Source organism: Mya arenaria, chromosome 3, assembly GCF_026914265.1.
Source record: "Mya arenaria isolate MELC-2E11 chromosome 3, ASM2691426v1".
NCBI lineage: Eukaryota > Metazoa > Mollusca > Bivalvia > Myida > Myidae > Mya > Mya arenaria.
In genome coordinates this window covers 90754604-90777222 of record NC_069124.1, presented here as the reverse complement: position 1 = coordinate 90777222, position 22619 = coordinate 90754604, and the positions used below count along the sequence as shown (strand labels likewise).

General features: G+C 40.0%; 1 protein-coding gene across 1 annotated transcript in view; it reads right to left on the bottom strand.

The window, feature by feature from the left end:
• Window positions 1–22619, bottom strand: part of LOC128228239 (coiled-coil domain-containing protein 112-like) — a 29648-nt gene that overhangs the window by 895 nt on the left and 6134 nt on the right. Inside the window, exons 2-12 of the mRNA XM_052939415.1 lie at window positions 22425–22522; window positions 22098–22219; window positions 21862–21951; window positions 21478–21553; window positions 20695–20881; window positions 19891–19977; window positions 19603–19752; window positions 14510–14641; window positions 14002–14097; window positions 13505–13654; window positions 13129–13224 (exon numbers count right to left, since the gene is read on the bottom strand). Of these exons, the coding sequence (XP_052795375.1) occupies window positions 13129–13224; window positions 13505–13654; window positions 14002–14097; window positions 14510–14641; window positions 19603–19752; window positions 19891–19977; window positions 20695–20881; window positions 21478–21553; window positions 21862–21951; window positions 22098–22219; window positions 22425–22522 (1284 nt within the window). The remainder of the gene's footprint in view (window positions 1–13128; window positions 13225–13504; window positions 13655–14001; window positions 14098–14509; window positions 14642–19602; window positions 19753–19890; window positions 19978–20694; window positions 20882–21477; window positions 21554–21861; window positions 21952–22097; window positions 22220–22424; window positions 22523–22619) is intronic.

Sequence of the window (22619 nt, the reverse complement as noted above, 5' to 3'; positions counted from 1 at the left end):
CACATGGTATACATAAACCCAAGTTCCAAAAAATAAGTTGCAAACAATATTGAGGTATCCCATGTACAATGAAGTGAAACTGTGAAATCCCATGTTATGTGATCCCATGTTCATAACTTATATGGCAAGACCTTGAAACTTTGCAAAATTCACTTCACTGGTAATTTCACTTCCAATTTCAGTTGAACAAAATGGAAACTGACATAACTTTATCTGTGATGAATTTTGGTCATAATATTTTCACATAATAGTAACTAGTAAAGATGCACTATAACTCCCAAAAAAGATTTACCATATTAAATACCATTATTTTTATCTACCAAAAAGGATTAATTATCAAATAAATGTCGAAAACAATGGTTCTTATGAAGGATACTGTGTTTAATTTGAAAGAAAGGTGCATAAAACTAGTATTTGAAAATCGGACTCCATTTGCTATCGATAATCGAATCGAATCGGACCAAGCACTTCGATTTACTATCAGACAATAATTGAAAATGCATAATATTAGTAAGTAATACATTGTTTATACAAAGTATCATCATGATCATTTAAATGGTTTAACCTGGAATCAGCACGGGTGATGCTATAGTCAAGCCCTTTTCGCTTATCTTTAATAACTTGACGAATATACATTGAAACACAACACATACTTAATTGTTATTTCACATCAATTTTTAAATGATGCATACCGCGTCAAGTAAGTTATCTTATCATTTTACCCATGTAAAAGCATATTAAGCATTTGTGAACCAGCTTGATATTCAATAACCTGTTATATTGAACATTTCTTTAGTATATCTTAATTTCATAACACTTTCACAAAAAAGTAAATGAGTTAATTACAAACAATACCAAAAAAAGGTTTCAAAAACAGTATGCATCGAGCCAGGATACCCGGTAATTGCAGACGAGACCAGACCCACTACACCTTAGAGAGAGGTTATTGAAGGTTTTATGAAATATATATACAATTAAAAACAATTTGTAATTTTGGGAGGGTTTGTAAGTTTTTAAGCAAAAGTATTTACATTCACCGCATTTCATTCGGAGCTCCTCAGCCATTTTTATCGAAAACAACCTCGGATGTATGTTTTAGCTTGTATTGATTGATCTAAGTTTAAATTGATTGCCAGTGAAGTGGATAATTGCAAACATAATTAAGATTCCCAAGAGTAAAGTTATTAAGTATAACTGCTTAAATAACTTACTACGCGATCTACGGAGTATATAAACCGTCCATATACATCTGAGGTTGTTTTCGATAAAAATAGCCGAGGACTTCCGAATGACCGCATTAGTGTAAGAGAGTGACCTCACTTGTTAACATGAACTCAACGAGAATTTACCGGAAAAAAAATACATTTACACGAATTTTGCCACAAAGCAAGAAAATACGTAGTTACCGGAAGTAACATTAGCGACATTGATTTTAGACAACCACTATCGATTGTCGCCGACATAGCATTGTCAGCGACGATTAATCGATTTTATTCGATAATCGTTTCATCACTACAGAAAACACAGTATTTCTACCTTATGAGACAATTATAGTAGATCGAGTAAACCTTATAGCATTCACCAATCATTTAATATTTGTGCGTTTTCAGCTATTACCATAAATACACGGTTATAAACTTGTTATCAGTAATTAATATTTTCCATACATGCATTATTTAGTAAATAGTTGAAGGTTTATCACTCAAAGTTTATGTTTGTTATACATGTGTACATGTATGTATTGACTTTGAATAAGAGTGTCAGCTTAAGCCATATCTTCCATATAAGCCCACAAGTTCATGGGGTCACAGGCATCAGAATTGAACATTCAGCTTTACCAGAGAACTTGCTTATTTGTAGGTCAATATCTTAAATGACCTTTAAAAGCTGCATGTATTAAATTCATAATTATGTGTCCTCTAATCAGTCATTTTCCTTCAGCATGACAGTTAAACATGCATTTCAACTATCACTAACAGAAAATGTCTCTGAGGTTTTTATTACACACATTACGAAACTGTTATGTACTCCTTGCAGCAACTTCGAATATATGCGCACAATCCATCCAGCAACTGCCAAGATCTGTCCACAGTCCATGCAGAATATGACAACATCTGTCCACAGTCCATGCAGAGTATGCAACATCTGTCCACAGTCCATGCAGAATATGACAACTTCTGTCCACAGTCCATGCAGAGTATGCCAACATCTGTCCACAGTCCATGCAGATTATGCCAACATCTATACACAGTCCATGCGGAATATGACAACTTCTGTCCACAGTCCATCCAGCAACTGCCAACATCTGTACACAGTCCATGCTTCTGTCCACAGTCCATGCAGAGTATGCCAACATCTGTCCACAGCCCATGCAGAATATGCCAACATCTATACACAGTCCACGCAGAATATGCCAACATCTGTCCTCAGTCCATCCAGCAACTGCCATCATCTGTACACAGTCCATGCAGAATATGCCCACTTCTGCCCACAGTCCATGCAGAATATGACAGCTTCTGTCCACAGACCATCAAGCAACTGCCATCATCTGTCCACAGTCCATGCAGAATATGACCACTTTTGTTCACAGTCCATGCAGAATATGACAGCTTCTGCCCACAGTCCATGCAGAATATGCCAACATCTGTCCACAGTCCATTCAGAGTATACCAACATCTGTCCACAGTCCATGCAGAATATGCCAACATCTGTCCACAGTCCATGCAGAATATGCCAACATCTGTCCATAGTCCATACAGAATATGCCAACATCTGTCCACAGTCCATACAGAATATGCCAACATCTGTCCACAGTCCATGCAGAATATGCCAACATCTGCCCACAGTCCATGCAGAATATGACAGCTTCTGTCCACAGACCATCAAGCAACTGCCATCATTTGTCCACAGTCCATGCAGAATATGACAACTTCTGTCCACAGACCATCCAGCAACTGCCATCATCTGTCCACAGTCCATGCAGAATATGACCACTTTTGTTCACAGTCCATGCAGAATATGACAGCTTCTGCCCACAGTCCATGCAGAATATGCCAACATCTGTCCACAGTCCATTCAGAATATACCAACATCTGTCCACAGTCCATGCATAATATGCCAACATCTGTCCACAGTCCATGCAGAATATGCCAACATCTGTCCATAGTCCATACAGAATATGCCAACATCTGTCCACAGTCCATACAGAATATGCCAACATCTGCCCACAGTCCATGCAGAATATGCCAACATCTGCCCACAGTCCATGCAGAATATGACAACTTCTGTCCACAGTCCATACAGAATATGCCAACATCTGTCCACAGTCCATGCAGAATATGACAACTTCTGCCCACAGTCCATGCAGAATATGCCAACATCTGCCCACAGTCCATGCAGAATATGACAACTTCTGCCCACAGTCCATGCAGAATATGCCAACATCTGTCCACAGTCCATGCAGAATATGACAACTTCTGCCCACAGTCCATGCAGAATATGACAACATCTGCCCACAGTCCATGCAGAATATGACAACTTCTGTCCACAGTCCATGCACAATATGACAACTTCTGTCCACAGTCCATGCAGAATATGCCAACTTCTGCTCACAGTCCATACAGATTATGCCAACATCTGTACACAGTCTATGCAGAATATGACAACTTCTGCCCACAGTCCATACAGAATATGCCAACATCAGTACACAGTCAATGCAGAATATGACAACTTCTGCCCACAGTCCATACAGAATATGCCAACATATGTACACAGTCAATGCAGAATATGCCAACATCTGCCCACAGTCCATGCAGAATATGACAACATCTGTCCACAGTCTATGCAGAATATGCCAACTTCTGTCCACAGTCCATGCAGCATATACCAACATCTGTCCACAGTCAATGCAGAATATGCCAACATCTGTCCACAGTCTATGCAGAATATGACAACATCTGTCCACAGTCTATGCAGAATATGCCAACATCTGTCCACAATCAATGCAGAATATGCCAACATCTGTCCACAGTCCATGCAGAATATGAGCACTACTGTCCACAGACCATCCAGCAACTGCCATCATCTGTCAACAGTCAATGCAGAATATGACCAGTTCTGTCCACAGTCCAATGCGGAATTTGACAACATCTGTCCACAGTCCATGCAGAATATGACAACTTCTGTCCACAGACCATCAAGCAACTGCCATCATCTGTCCACAGTCAATGCAGAATATGACCACTTCTGTCCACAGTCCATGCAGAATATGACAGCTTCTGCCCACAGTCCATGCAGATTATGCCAACATCTGTCCACATTCCATGCAGAATATGACAACTTCTGTCCACAGTCCATACAGAATATGCCAACATCTGTCCACAGTCTATGCAGAATATGACAACTTCTGTCCACAGTCCATGCATAATATGACAACTTCTGTCCACAGTCCATGCAGAATATGCCAACATCTGTCCACAGTCTATGCAGAATATGACAACTTCTGTCCACAGTCCATGCATAATATGACAACTTCTGTCCACAGTCCATGCAGAATATGCCAACTTCTGCTCACAGTCCATACAGATTATGCCAACATCCGTACACAGTCTATGCAGAATATGACAACTTCTGCCCACAGTCCATGCAGAATATGCCAACATTTGTCCACAGTCAATGCAGAATATGACAACTTCTGCCCACAGTCCATGCAGAATATACCAACATCCGTACACAGTCTATGCAGAATATGACAACTTCTGCCCACAGTCCATACAGAATATGCCAACATCTGTACACAGTCAATGCAGAATATGCCAACATCAGTCCACAGTCCATGCAGAATATGCCAACATCTGTCCACAGTCCATGCAGAATATAACAACATCAGTCCACAGTCTATGCAGAATATGCCAACTTCTGTCCACAGTCAATGCAGAATATGCCAACATCTGTCCACAGTCTATGCAGAATATGCCAACTTCTGTCCACATTCAATGCAGAATATGCCAACATCTGTCCACAGTCAATGCAGAATATGCCAACATCTGTCCACAGTCCATGCAGAATATGAACACTTCTGTCCACAGACCATCCAGCAACTGCCATCATCTGTCCACAGTCAATGCAGAATATGACCAGTTCTGTCCACAGTCCATGCGGAATTTGACAACATCTGTCCACAGTCCATGCAGAATATGACAACTTCTGTCCACAGACCATCAAGCAACTGCCATCATCTGTCCACAGTCAATGCAGAATATGACAACTTCTGTCCATGCAGAATATGACAGCTTCTGTCCACAGTCCATGCAGAATATGCCAACATCTGTCCTCAGTCCATACAGAATATGCCAACATCTGTCCTCAGTCCATCCAGCAACTGCCAACATCTGTACACAGTCCATCCATCAACTGCCAACATCTGTACACAGTCCATGCAGAATATGACAACTTCTGTCCACAGTCCATGCAGAATATGACAGCTTCTGCCCACAGTCCATGCAGAATATGCCAACATCTGTCCACAGTCCATGCAGAATATGCCAAAATTTGTCCACAGTCCATCCAGAATATGCCAACATCTGTCCACAGTCCATACAGAATATGCCAACATCTGTCCACAGTCTATGCATAATATGACAACTTCTGTCCACAGTCTATGCAGAATATGCCAACATCTGTCCACAGTCTATGCAGAATATCACAACTTCTGTCCACAGTCCATGCACAATATGACAACTTCTGTCCACATTCCATGCAGAATATGCCAACATCTGTCTACAGTCCATGCAGAATATGACAACTTCTGTCCACGGTCCATGCATAATATGACAACTTCTGTCCACAGTCCATGCAGAATATGCCAACTTCTGCTCACAGTCCATACAGATTATGTTAACATCCGTACACAGTCTATGCAGAATATGACAACTTCTGCCCACAGTCCATGCAGAATATGCCAAAATCTGTCCACAGTCTATGCAGAATATGACAACTTCTGCCCACAGTCCATGCAGAATATACCAACATCTGTCCACAGTCTATGCAGAATATGACAACTTCTGCCCACAGTCCATACAGAATATGACAACATCTGTACACAGTCAATGCAGAATATGCCAACATCTGCCCACAGTCCATGCAGAATATGACAACATCTGTCCACAGTCTATGCAGAATATGCCAACTTCTGTCCACAGTCCATGCAGCATATGCCAACATCTGTCCACAGTCAATGCAGAATATGCCAACATCTGTCCACAGTCCATGCAGAATATGACCACTTCTGTACACAGTCCATCCAGCAACTGCCATCATCTGTCCACAGTCCATGCATAATATGACCAGTTCTGTCCACAGTCCATGTGGATTTGAAAACATCTGTCCACAGTCTATGCAGAATATGCCAACTTCTGTCCACAGTCCATGCATCATATGCCAACATCTGTCCACAGTCAATGCAGAATATGCCAACATCTGTCCACAGTCCATGCAGAATATGACCACTTCTGTCCACAGACCATCCAGCAACTGCCATCATCTGTCCACAGTCCATGCAGAATATGACCAGTTCTGTCCACAGTCCATGCGGAATTTGACAATATCTGTCCACAGTCCATGCAGAATATGACAACATCTGTCCTCAGTCCATACAGAATATGCCAACATCTGTCCTCAGTCCATCCAGTATGCCAACATCTGTCCACAGTCTATGCAGAATATGACAACTTCTGTCCACAGTCCATGCATAATATGACAACTTCTGACCACAGTCCATGCATAATATGCCAACTTCTGCTCACAGTCCATACAGATTATGCCAACATCCGTACACAGTCTATGCAGAATATGACAACTTCTACCCACAGTCCATGCAGAATATGCCAACTTCTGCTCACAGTCCATACAGAATATGCCAACATCCGTACACAGTCTATGCAGAATATGACAACTTCTGCCCACAGTCCATGCATAATATGCCAACTTCTGCCCACAGTCCATGCAGCATATGACAACATCTGTCCACAGTCTATGCAGAATATGCCAACTTCTGTCCACAGTCCATAAAGCATATGCCAACATATGTCCACAGTCAATGCAGAATATGCCAACATCTGTCCACAGTCCATACAGAATATGACAATATCTGTCCACAGTCCATGCAGAATATGCCAACTTCTGTCCACAGACCATGCAGCATATGCCAACATCTGTCCACAGTCAATGCAGAATATGCCAACATCTGTCCACAGTCAATGTAGAATATGCCAACTTCTGTCCACAATCTATGCAGAATATGCCAACATCTGTCCACAGTCCATGCAGCATATGCCAACATCTGTCCACAGTCAATGCAGAATATGCCAACGTCTGTCCACAGTCAATGCAGAATATGCCAACATCTGTCCACAGTCCATGCAGAATATGACCACTTCTGTCCACAGACCATCCAGCAACTGCCATCATCTGTCCACAGTCAATGCAGAATTTGACCAGTTCTGTCCACAGTCCATGTGGAATTTGACAACATCTGTCCACAGTCCATGCAGAATATGACCACTTCTGTCCACAGTCCATGCAGAATATGACAGCTTCTGCCCACAGTCCATACAGAATATGCCAACATCTGTCCTCAGTCAATGCAGAATATGCCAACTTCTGTCCTCAGTCCATCCAGCAACTGCCAACATCTGTACACAGTCCATACAGAATATGACAACTTCTGTCCTCAGTCCATGCAGATTATGCCAACATCTGTCCTCAGTCAATCCAGAATATGCCAACTTCTGTCCACAGACCATGCAGCAACTGCCATCATCTGTCCACAGTCAATGCAGAATATGACAAGTTCTGTCCACAGTCCATGTGGAATTTGACAACATCTGTCCACAGTCCATGCAGAATATGCCAACTTCTGTACACAGTCCATCCAGCAACTGCCATCATCTGTCCACAGTCCATGCAGCATATGACCAGTTCTGTCCACAGTCCATGTGGAATTTGAAAACATCTATCCACAGTTAATGCAGAATATGCCAACATCTGTACACAGTACATCCAGCAACTGCCATCATCTGTCCACAGTCCATGCAGAATATGACCACTTCTGACCACAGACCATCCAGCAACTGCCATCATCTGTCCACAGTCAATGCAGAATATGACCAGTTCTGTCCACAGTCCATGTGGAATTTGACAACATCTGTCCTCAGTACATGCAGAATATGGCAACATCTGTCCACAGTCTATGCAGAATATGCCAACATCTGTACACAGTCCATCCAGCAACTGCCATCATCTGTCCACAGTCCATGCAGAATATGACCACTTCTGTCCACAGATCATCCAGCAACTGCCATCATCTGTCCACAGTCCATGTAGAATATGACCAGTTCTATCCACAGTCCATGTGGAATTTGACAACATCTGTCCACAGTCCATGCAGAATATGACAACTTCTGTCCATAGACCATCAAGCAACTGCCATCATCTGTCCACAGTCAATGAAGAATATGACCACTTCTGTCCGCAGTCCATGCAGAATATGACAGCTTCTGCCCACAGTCCATGCAGAAAATGCCAACATCTGTCCTCAGTCCATCCAGCAACTGCCAACATCTGTACACAGTCCATGAAGAATATGCCAACATATGTACAGTCCATGCAGAATATGCCAACATCTGTACACAGTCCATCCAGCAACTGTCAACATCTGTACACAGTCAATGCAGAATATGACCACTTCTGTCCACAGTCCATGCAGAATATGACAGCTTCTGCCCACAGTCCATGCAGAATATGCCAACATCTGTCCTCAGTCCATCCAGCAACTGCCAACATCTGTACACAGTCCATCCAGCAACTGCCAACAACTGTACACAGTCCATCCAGCAACTGCCAACATCTGTACACAGTCCATGCAGATTATGCCAACATCTGTACACAGTCCATCCAGCAAGTGCCATCATCTGTCCACAGTCAATGCAGAATATGACCAGTTCTTTCCACTGTCCATGTGGAATTTGACAACATCTGTCCACAGTCCATGCAGAATATGACAACTTCTGTCCACAGACCATCAAGCAACTGCCATCATCTGTCCACAGTCAATGCAGAATATGACCACTTCTGTCCGCAGTCCATGCAGAATATGACAGCTTCTGCCCACAGTCCATGCAGAATATGCTAACATCTGTCCTCAGTCCATCCAGCAACTGCCAACATCTGTACACAGTCCATCCAGCAACTGCCAACATCTGTACACAGTCCATCCAGCAACTGCCAACATCTGTACACAGTCCATCCAGCAACTGCCATCATCTGTACACAGTCCCTCCAGCAACTGCCATCATCTGTCCACAGTCCATGCATAATATGACCAGTTCTGTCCACAGTCCATGTGGAATTTGACAACTTCTGTCCACAGACCATCCAACAACTGCCATCATCTGTCCACAGTCCATGCATAATATGACCACTTCTGTCCACAGTCCATGCAGAATATGACAGCTTCTGCCCACAGTCCAGGCACAATATGCCAACATCTGTCCACAGTCCATGCAAAATATGCCAACATCTGCACACAGTCCATGCAGAATATGCCAACATCTGTCCACAGTCCATGCAGAATATGACAAGATCTGTCCACAGTCCATGCAGAATATGCTAACATCTGTCCACAGTCCATACAGAATATGCCAACATCTGCCCACAGTCCATGCAGAATATGACAACTTCTGTCCACAGTCTATGCAGAATATGACAACTTCTGTCCACAGTCCATGCAGAATATGCCAACATCTGTCCACAGTCTATGCAGAATATGACAACTTCTGTCCACAGTCTATGCAGAATATGCCAACATCTGTACACAGTCCATACAGAATATGCCAACATCTGTCCACAGTCCATGCAGAATATGACAACTTCTGTCCACAGTCAATGCAGAATATGCCAACATCTGTCCACAGTCAATGCAGAATATGCCAACATCTGTCCACAGTCAATGCAGAATATGCCAACATCTGTCCACAGTCAATGCAGAATATCCCAACATCTGTCCACAGTCCATGCAGAATATGACCACTTCTGTCCACAGACCATCCAGCAACTGCCATCATCTGTCCACAGTCAATGAAGAATATGACCACTTCTGTGTACAGTCCATTCGGAATATGACAACATCTGTCCACAGTCCATGCAGAATATGCCAACATCTGTCCACAGTCCATGCAGAATATGCCAACCTTTGTCCACAGTCCATGCAGAATATGACCATATATGTGCACTGGCTCTCAAGCAGTGTCCCATAGGAAAGTAGGATTAAAATAGGAGCTTTTGAGACAAAACGTAGACTTATAAAGAATTGTATATATCAGTTTGATCTTTCTATATTATTAAACATTTTTTATACATCATCCCTGTGATGAAACTAAGCCCTGAATGACACTGATAATACTAATCTATAAATTTAAGCACTTTTTCAAAAAATAGGATTAAATATAGGAAGTTTTAACAAGCAGGGGGAACAAGATGGTCAACATGACTCTTTATGCTCACCTGAGGAAATCATTCAGTCATAAAGTGAAAACAAGCCCCATCCCCTGTAGACAAAATTCAAACAAACCAACATGGCTTGAATGAATTTGATAAAAGGCCACATGAGGAACATTTCTGTTAAATTATTATGCAATCTGGCCAGATTTTTGCATATAGTCATTAAGTAAAAACTAGCCCAGCCCCTTTACAGCCATGTTTTTTATACGAACAAACATGGCTTGAAATTTTTTGATAAAGGACCACTTAAGGAACATTTCTGAGAAATTGTTTTGAAATCTGGCAAACGGTTTCTGAGAGGAAGATTTTCAAAGATTTTCCTTTTAGTTGAGATTAAACATATTTATTTTACAACAAATGAGAAATAAGTTATTACAACATTATTTTAAACACTCTTGTTGGCACGATTTTACGAAAGAGTCTGGTCTTGTATTGTGGTTAAAACCAGAGTTCCCGAAGGAAACCCACTTGTCTGGCTTGGTGACCACAAACCAAACTCACAAGCGCCTAGGCGGGATCAAAACCGGGTCCCCTAGGTGAGCAGAAACTGCCAACATGGGGAGCAATCCATGCAGAAACTGCTAACATCAGGAGCAATCCATGCAGAAACTGCCAACATCAAGAGCAAATCATGCAGAAGCTCCCAATATCAGGAGCAATCCATGCAGAAACTGCCAACATCAGGAGCAATCCATGCAGAAACTGCCAATATCAAGAGCAATCCATCCAGAAACTGCCAACATGGGGAGCAATCATTGCAGAAACTGCTAACATCAGGAGCAATCCATGCAGAAACTGCCAACATCAAGAGCAAATCATGCAGAAGCTCCCAATATCAGGAGCAATTCATGCAGAAACTGCAACATCAAGAGCAATCCATCCAGAAACTGTCAACATGGGGAGCAATCCATGCAGAAACTGCCAATATCAAGAGCAATCCATCTAGAAACTGTCAACATGGGGAGCAATCCATGCAGAAACTGCCAATATCAAGAGCAATCCATCTAGAAACTGCCAACATCAGGAGCAATCCATGCAGAAACTGCCAACATCAAGAGCAATCCATGCAGAAGCTCTCAATATCAGGAGCAATTCATGCAGAAACTGCAACATCAAGAGCAATCCATCCAGAAACTGTCAACATGGGGAGCAATCCATGCAGAAACTGCCAATATCAAGAGCAATCCATCTAGAAACTGTCAACATGGGGAGCAATCCATGCAGAAACTGCCAACATCAAGAGCAATCCATGCAGAAGCTCCCAATATCAGGAGCAATTCATGCAGAAACTGCAACATCAAGAGCAATCCATCCAGAAACTGTCAACATGGGGAGCAATCCATGCAGAAACTGCCAACATCAAGAGCAATCCATGCAGAAGCTCCCAATATCAGGAGCAATCCATGCAGAAACTGCCAATATCAAGAGCAATCCATGCAGAAGCTCCCAATATCAGGAGCAATCCATGCAGAAACTGCCAATATCAAGAGCAATCCATCTAGAAACTGCCAACATCAGGAGCAATCCATGCAGAAACTGCCAACATCAAGAGCAATCCATGCAGAAGCTCCCAATATCAGGAGCAATCCATGCAGAAACTGCCAATATCAAGAGCAATCCATCTAGAAACTGCCAACATCAGGAGCAATCCATGCAGAAACTGCCAACATCAAGAGCAATCCATGCAGAAGCTCCCAATATCAGGAGCAATTCATGCAGAAACTGCAACATCAGGAGCAATCCATCCAGAAACTGTCAACATGGGGAGCAATCCATGCAGAAACTGCCAATATCAAGAGCAATCCATCTAGAAACTGCCAACATCAGGAGCAATCCATGCAGAAACTGCCAACATCAAGAGCAATCCATGCAGAAGCTCCCAATATCAGGAGCAATTCATGCAGAAACTGCAACATCAGGAGCAATCCATCCAGAAACTGTCAACATGGGGAGCAATCCATGCAGAAACTGCCAATATCAAGAGCAATCCATGCAGAAGCTCCCAATATCAGGAGCAATCCATGCAGAAACTGCCAATATCAAGAGCAATCCATGCAGAAGCTGTCAACATGGGGAGCAATCCATGCAGAAACTGCCAATTTTAGAAGCAATTAATGTAGACTGCCAACATTGGAATCAAATTATTGCAGAGTTTGCTAACATTGAAACCAATCTGTGCTGAACTTTGTGAGTAACCCATTTAGAGATTGCCAACACTTGAATCAATCCATACATAGTCTGCCAATATTGAAGCCTATGTGTGCTAAGACTGCTGACTTTATGAGTAATCCATACACAGACTGCCAATATTGAAGCCTATGTGTGCTAAGACTGCTGACTTTATGAGTAATCCATACACAGACTGCCAATATTGAAGCCTATGTGTGCTAAGACTGCTGACTTTATGAGTAATCCATACACAGACTGCCAATATTGAAGCCTATGTGTGCTAAGACTGCTGACTTTATGAGTAATCCATACACAGTTTACCAATGGTAGAAGCGATCCAAGCAGACTGCTTACACTAGAACAATTTATGCACAGACTGACAACAATGAAATTGATCCTTACCTGAGACCTGAGGGCTTCTAGTCGCTCCTCCTTCTCGCGGGCAGCTTGTTCCTTTTCTTTCTCTTTTGCAAGACGTTGGCGCAATGCCATTTCATCCTGTTAAGGTGGACAATACACAGTAGCTTTTGTCTTTAATTTAAAAAAAGTACTAACAATTAAATATCAGCATGCCTATTTGTACCCTATTACTTAACGATGATTGAAAGTTCCAACTTTAACATCACTTCAAGAAAGAATATATAAATTCAATATGCACCAAAACTTAATCTAATTAATATTTCATGTAGAAACAACTATTCTATTACAGCTAAATAGTTATTTTTTTGGCACCACAGAAAGATGCAATATCAGCCAAAAAGCTAGTGTTGTGACTTACCCGAGACCTGAACTTTGCTATCTCCCTGGCAGAGAGCTGTTTCTGCCTCTCCCTTTCCTCATGTTCCCAGGCCAGCTCTTGTTCCCGTAGGGATGCCTCCTCCTCATCACGCTGCCGTTTGTGCTCCCACACTTTTGAACGCAGTTCTTCCTGCATTTAGAAACATGTGTGCATTATTATTTTGATACCGAGTTGTACACAAATAAAACATACAGAAATAAAGCCAAAGATTTTCGCATGGGGAAGAAAATGAAATTCAAGAGCACTGCAGACAGACAGCAACATCCATCTCATTTCAAGTTGGCTGAAGATGTAACAAGACAATCATTCAATTAAGCCAGATTACTAAGGCTCATGACCTATATTCATATTATGATAGGTAATACATGCACATTGTTTCATGTGAAAATCATATGCATTTTTTAAAATTGTAAATTAATCAGTTCACACAGTAGAAGCTTGCAGACATACCACAATAGAGCAATAGAGAAGAGAACCTGTTTTTGCTTCCACTGCTTCTTTTTCTCTTGTTCCTCTAGCTGCTGGCGGAGTTTCTTCTCCTCCGCCTGGGCTCGCTCCAACTCCTTCTGCACCTGTACATACGATACATGACAACATTTTACTATTCACTTACAACATATCAACATATTACATTCGGGATGAAAACATGACCGAGTACTGCCAAAAATCAACTGAGGTTGTGCCTAATCAATTATGTATCTTTGGAATCGATTATCGTAATGCAGTTATATCATGTATATTAAACAGAGATGTACATTAGAACAACACAATTAAATGTAAGTCATTTATTTGGTGTCCATTAAATTGAATTCTCATGCAATAATTACTTTTCACTAATTATACAACAGCAGATTTTGTGTTAATGTTCATTCATTGCCAAGTCTATGAGTTCACATGTCAATGTAGTGTGTTATTCAAACAGCTTGTTTAATTAAACACTGAAAAGTGAGACATTTAAGATGCCTCAAGTCTTTATAATTTTACCTTATAAGCATTGAGCTTTGACTTGCGTTCTCGGCGCTCCTGTTCTATGCGTTCCTGGAGTTTCTCCTGTCGATCATCTGTCCCCTCGTCTGCCTCTTCTGTCGCCCGCGACAACAGCTCATCCTTTTCTTCCTGGTTCACATATCAACACAAAGATTACTGACTAAAGCCAATGCAAAAATTAACCAATGCATGATGTAACTTGTTACTGTCACATGAAGCGGACTTGTGTGAACCTTCTTATACCATCAAATGGCTATGATAACATGTCCATACAATACCAAGAATAAGCTATGATAACATGTTCATACAATACCATCAAATGGCTGTGATAGCATGTCCATACAATACCATTAAATGGCTATGATAACATGTCCATACAATACCAAGAAATGGCTATGATAACATGTCCATACAATACCAAGAAATGGCTATGATAACATGTCCATACAATACCAAGAAATGGCTCTGATAACATGTTCATACAATACCAAGAAATGGCTCTGATAACATGTCCATACAATACCATCAAATGGCTATGATAACATGTCCATACAATACCATCAGATGGCTATGATAACATGTCCATACAATACCATCAAATGGCTATGATAACATGTCCATACAATACCATCAGATGGCTATGATAACATGTCCATACAATACAATCAAATGGCTATGATAACATGTCCATTCAATACCATCAAATGGCTGTGATAGCATGTCCATACAATACCATCAAATGGCTATGATAACATGTCCAAACAATACCATCAAATGGCTATGATAACATGTCCATACAATACCATCAAATGGCTATGATAACATGTCCATACAATACCAAGAATTGGTTGTGAAAACATGTCCATACAATACCATCAAATGGCTGTGATAGCATGTCCATACAATACCATCAAATGGCTGTGATAACATGTCCATACAATACCATCAAATGGCTATGATAACATGTCCATACAATACCATCAAATGGCTATGATAACATGTCCATTCAATACCACCAAATAACATGTCCATACAATACCATCAAATGGCTATGATAACATGTCCATACAATACCAACAAATGGCTATGATAACATGTCCATACAATACCATCAAATGGCTATGATAACATGTCCATACAATACCATCAAATGGCTACCATCAGATGGCTGTGATAGCATGTCCATACAATACCATCAGATGGCTATGATAACATGTCCATACAATACCATCAGATGGCTATGATAACATGTCCATACAATACCATCAGATGGCTGTGATAACATGTCCATACAATACCATCAGATGGCTGTGATAGCATGTCCATACAATACCATCAGATGGCTGTGATAGCATGTCCATACAATACCATCAGATGGCTGTGATAGCATGTCCATACAATACCATCAGATGGCTGTGATAACATGTCCATACAATACCATCAGATGGCTATGATAACATGTCCATACAATACCATCAGATGGCTGTGATAACATGTCCATACAATACCATCAAATGGCTGTGATAGCATGTCCATACAATACCATCAGATGGCTATGATAACATGTCCATACAATACCATCAGATGGCTGTGATAGCATGTCCATACAATACCATCAGATGGCTGTGATAACATGTCCATACAATACCATCAGATGGCTGTGATAGCATGTCCATACAATACCATCAGATGGCTATGATAACATGTCCAAACAATACCATCAAATGGCTGTGATAACATGTCCATACAATACCATCAGATGGCTGTGATAGCATGTCCATACAATACCATCAGATGGCTATGATAACATGTCCATACAATACCATCAGATGTCCATACAATACCATCAGATGGCTGTGATAGCATGTTCATACAATACCATCAAATGGCTGTGATAGCATGTCCATACAATACCATCAGATGGCTATGATAACATGTCCATACAATACCATCAGATGGCTGTGATAACATGTCCATACAATACCATCAGATGACTATGATAACATGTCCATACAATACCATCAGATGGCTGTGATAACATGTCCATACAATACCATCAGATGGCTATGATAACATGTCCATACAATACCATCAAATGGCTATGATAACATGTCCATACAATACCATCAAATGGCTATGATAACATGTCCAAACAATACCATCAAATGGCTATGATAGCATGTCCATACAATACCATCAAATGGCTGTGATAGCATGTTCATACAATACCATCAAATGGCTGTGATAGCATGTTCATACAATACCATCAAATGGCTGTGATAGCATGTCCATACAATACCATCAAATGGCTATGATAGCATGTCCATACAATACCATCAAATGGCTGTGATAGCATGTCCATACAATACCATCAGATGGCTGTGATAGCATGTTCATACAATACCATCAAATGGCTGTGATAGCATGTCCATACAATACCATCAAATGGCTATGATAGCATGTCCATACAATATCATCAGATGGTTGTGATAACATGTCCATACAATACCATCAAATGGCTGTGATAGCATGTTCATACAATACCATCAAATGGCTATGATAACATGTCCATACAATACCATCAAATGGCTATGATAACATGTCCATACAATACCATCAGATGGCTATGATAACATGTCCATACAATACCATCAAATGGCTGTGATAACATGTCCATACAATACCATTAGATGACTATGATAACATGTCCATACAATACCATCAGATGGCTATGATAACATGTCCATACAATACCATCAAATGGCTGTGATAGCATGTCCATTCAATACCATCAGATGGCTATGATAACATGTCCATACAATACCATCAGATGGCTATGATAACATGTCCATACAATACCATCAGATGACTGTGATAGCATGTCCATACAATACCATCAAATGGCTGTGATAGCATGTTCATACAATACCATCAGATGGCTATGATAACATGTCCATACAATACCATCAGATGGCTGTGATAGCATGTCCATTCAATACCATCAGATGACTATGATAACATGTCCATACAATACCATCAGATGGCTATGATAACATGCCCATACAATACCATAACATGTTCACACAATACCATCAAATGGCTGTGATAGCATGTCCATTCAATACCAAGAAATGGCTATGATAACATGTCCATACAATAACATCAAATGGCTATGATAACATGTCCATACAATACCAACAAATGGCTGTGATAACATGTCCATACAATACCATCAAATGGCTGTGATAACATGTCCATACAATACCATCAAATGGCTGTGATAGCATGTTCATACAATACCATCAAATGGCTGTGATAGCATGTCCATACAATACCATCAAATGGCTGTGATAGCATGTCCATACAATACCATCAAATGGCTATGATAACATGTCCATACAATACCATCAAATGGCTGTGATAGCATGTCCATACAATACCATCAAATGGCTGTGATAGCATGTCCATACAATACCATCAAATGGCTGTGATAGCATGTCCATACAATACCATCAAATGGCTGTGATAGCATGTCCATACAATACCATCAAATGGCTGTGATAGCATGTCCATACAATACCATCAAATGGCTGTGATAGCATGTCCATACAATACCATCAAATGGCTGTGATAGCATGTCCATACAATACCATCAAATGGCTGTGATAGCATGTCCATACAATACCATCAAATGGCTGTGATAACATGTCCATACAATACCAACAAATGGCTGTGATAGCATGTTCATACAATACCAACAAATGGCTGTGATAACATGTCCATACAATACCATCAAATGGCTGTGATAACATGTTCATACAATACCATCAGATGGCTATGATAACATGTCCATACAATACCATCAAATGGCTATGATAGCATGTCCATACAATACCATCAAATGGCTGTGATAGCATGTCCATACAATACCATCAAATGGCTGTGATAGCATGTCCATACAATACCATCAAATGGCTGTGATAACATGTCCATACAATACCATCAAATGGCTGTGATAGCATGTTCATACAATACCATCAAATGGCTGTGATAGCATGTCCGTACAATACCATTAGATGGCTATGATAACATGTCCGTACAATACCATCAAATGGCTGTGATAGCATGTCCATACAATACCATCAAATGGCTGTGATAGCATGTCCGTACAATACCATCAAATGGCTGTGATAACATGTCCGTACAATACCATCAAATGGCTGTGACAGCATGTTCATACAATACCTACCATCAGATGGCTGTGATAGCATGTTCATACAATACCATCAGATGGCTCTGATAACATGTCCATACAATACCATCAGATGGCTATGATAACATGTCCATACAATACCATCAAATGGCTGTGATAACATGTCCATACAATACCATCAAATGGCTATGATAACATGTCCATACAATACCATCAACTGGCTATGATAACATGTCCATACAATACCATCAAATGGCTATGATAACATGTCCATTCAATACCACCAAATAACATGTCCATACAATACCATCAAATGGCTATGATAACATGTCCATTCAATACCACCAAATAACATGTCCATACAATACCATCAAATGGCTATGATAACATGTCCATACAATACCATCAAATGGCTATGATAACATGTCCATACAATACCATCAAATGGCTATGATAACATGTCCATACAATACCATCAAATGGCTATGATAACATGTCCATACAATACCCTCAAATGGCTATGATAACATGCTAAAGTGAATTAAATGAAGGGTATAGAAGTTATTAGAGTAAATCCCAAATTGCCCTAAAATTTTAATTTAATTTCGTTGTCAATCAGGAGCCAAAATTAAGTTGATAATTATGGAGTTATTTACCCCATTTGTGTGATGGTCCTGAACAATTGGGTGAAAATAAAGTAAATTGAATGAAGGGTATTGGAGTGAAAATACCAATTTGCTCTAAAACTTTATCTGGATGCTGATGAGGGGCAAGTGATATAGCCCTCTTTTTTCTTTGAATATCCGTGCTTAAAACAAGTCAGTTATGATGTCTATTATATGCTTTTCCTTGTGCTGCACAATTGTATGATGCATACCTCCTTGCGCTGACGCCAGTGTTTGATGGCCTGTTTCTTGGTCTCATTGAGGAAGAGGTATTCCTGGTACCACTCCTCATGCTCTTGAATCTCCTCCTCTGTCCGTGTCGGCAACGCCGGCAACACATGCTCCAAAAACACCGCTTTACCCTAATAGAGGAAATAAAAACAGTGGTGGCATAGCATAAACAAAATAATGAGTTAATTACTCATAACTGGTGATCAATGTTTCACAATCTATAAAGGTGTGTGTTAATACTGTTATACGAAGGAATGAGCTGCTATTACCTGGTATCTCTGTCGGAACTTAAGGAAGGTCTGGTGGTCGTATTCATCCCAGCCTCCCCGCATACCACCAGACTGCTCCATAAATTTCTGAAAACACAACCAAATTAATGTGTGACTGACATAAATACCGATGAAAAGAACAGATGAATATATATCTACCTATCTAGCTAGCTAAGGAAGTCCATGTAATATATTATTTTAATTAAATACCAATTTTGGTCAAAAAAATAATTTTCTTAAAAAGAAAATGTTTACTTCATCCAACAACTACACATATGTTCAATTTCAGAAAGTAAAGGTTTCTTTGGGTGATTTCTGTAAAATAAAAAGGAAATAAAGTCTGATTTTGGAGCATCTTATTTCGACAGACATGCCTTATTTGACAGAATTGCCCATTGGATCTGTAATTCTTAGTATCTAAGGTCTTTTTACCAGGCTTTATGATCAAATCTTTAAAATGCTGCATCTTTACCAGACCATTTTAAGTATTGAGCTCGAAGGTGACTCACAACAACTGACTACCATCAATGGTCTGGTGAAAACAGTAACATTCTAAAGTACTTAAAATGTAATATTCAAGTAGTATCAAAGGCTGCAGTTAATAGTACAACATGAGTGTAATATAATTGCTCTGAAAACATGCTGCAAATGGAGAGAACAAAATCAAAGGTTCTGATAGTGACTTACATGTTTTATAGGCTTTGCAAAAGAAAAAAAACATTTCAAAGGATTTTTAAACAATTAATGTTTATTACTGATTTAATGGAGGCCTAAAAAAAAAGATTTTTTTCTATGGCTTTTTACCTCAAAAGTTGCAACCTCTGGTGGAAGGTCTTTGGTAACATCGCGGGCAGTGGCGAGGGGCTTGTGCTGTCCAGGGCGGGTGTTTGAGGGGGTGGCTGCGGCTAACTGTGTCCACGAGTCAAATTTCTTCTCCAGTGCCTGCACCTCAAGCTCGGTGGTGCGCTCCTCAAGCAGCATTGCCTCATACCTGTGGCATACACACACACACACATACACACATGGAGCATATAAGTAGACTTAAAGCTGCACTCTCACAGACTGTACGTTTTGACAACAAGCAATTTTTTTGTGAAAATCCATGGAAATAGTTATATACGACTGCTGACCAAAAAATAGATCGCAGATTGTTATATTTAAGTTAAAAAAATGATGTTTAATGCATTTTTCTTCAACCATTAGTAACGATTTAAGCCATAAAACATTCATTTTTGAACGGAAATATGAAAATCTACAATCTGATTTTTTGTCAGCAATCTTACATGTATATCATTGGTTTGCAGATATTTACTCAAAATATTTCTCTTTCAAAGACAAAAAATAAAAATGTTGTAAAAATGGTATATCTGTGAGAGTGCAGCTTTAAGACACTCATCTAAATGGAGACACATATCCTCTTTTAAGAAATACATTTAACATCAATAACCGTTCAAGCATTTATAACGTGCTTTTCTTTCAAAAAAATTATACTTGAAAGATAACAAAATGATCATCTGATGCAAGAAACTGAGAAACATTATTCTTTATTGTCCTATATTTATTTTATTACTATCCCCAATTATATACTGTTTTCTCTGCTGCTCCTTGAAGGCATTAATAGTTGCCTCTATATCTTCCATGATCATCTTCAGTCTTTCAACAACTGAAAAAAACAGACAGCTACATAAACAAATACAAGATATTATACACAATGGATATATAACTTTATAAGCAGGGGCTCCACAAGTTTATAAACGTTGTCAGTTGCTGGTTTTTATTGGGGTGGGTGCTGGAGAGATATTAATTTTTCTAGAACATTTTTGATGCCTTGAACCTTTGATCCCAGGGATTAGACAACATTTTTAGTTTGACCAAATTCCCTTGGTGTGCACACCCCTGCAGCTACAGTTCGGATGCGTTTGATAATTAATATATAACAAAACATAGCTTGAAAAACTAAGGTTTACATACACTCTGGGGTAGGTTTGACATCTCGAAGCTCCCTGTGAAATCGCTTCACCATGTGGCTTATCTTCTCCAGCTGCTGTTTAAGTTTGACCTCTGAAACAAATGATTTCTCAAAGTTACTGTACATCATGCTTTCAAGGAAATTCATATGCTTTTAAACAACAGTTATGTAAAATATTTGATTTATAGTGATTTAAAAATCTCTGTACAAGAAGTAAAACCTAGTGCAAACCACACACGTTCTGTCTTTCTCTCGTTGTTGTTGGTGGAGTCAAGTTCCTCGAGCTGTGTGAACTCATGCCTGAAGTCGCTCCGCTTGCTGTACAGGTGCGTGCACTTCTCCCGCTCCATCGCCTGGATCCTGACAATAACATCAAATATACTGTCTATTGGGATATCATTTGTACAAAGCAACTGATATTAAAAAATTCATAACCATTGAAGAACAATAACAAATGAAGTTAATATTAGGGTACAAAAGTGTTTCAAGATTTCAACGATTTTTTTTTTACAAAAGCTTTATTCTCCCTGATTAAATTCAATCTAGTGAATGTGATAAAACTTACTGAACTTTTAATTTTTGAACCTCTCTCAAAATTTCTCCCTTTCTTGCTGCCTCATTTTTGCTCTTCCAAGATGCAATGGCTCTTTCTTTGTCCTCATCCTGAAAATCATGCATTTGAAAAATAATAAGAACATACCACGTAAGTTACATAAGAATGTTTAAACAAGTGAAACAATTAATCCAAACAAATTATTCT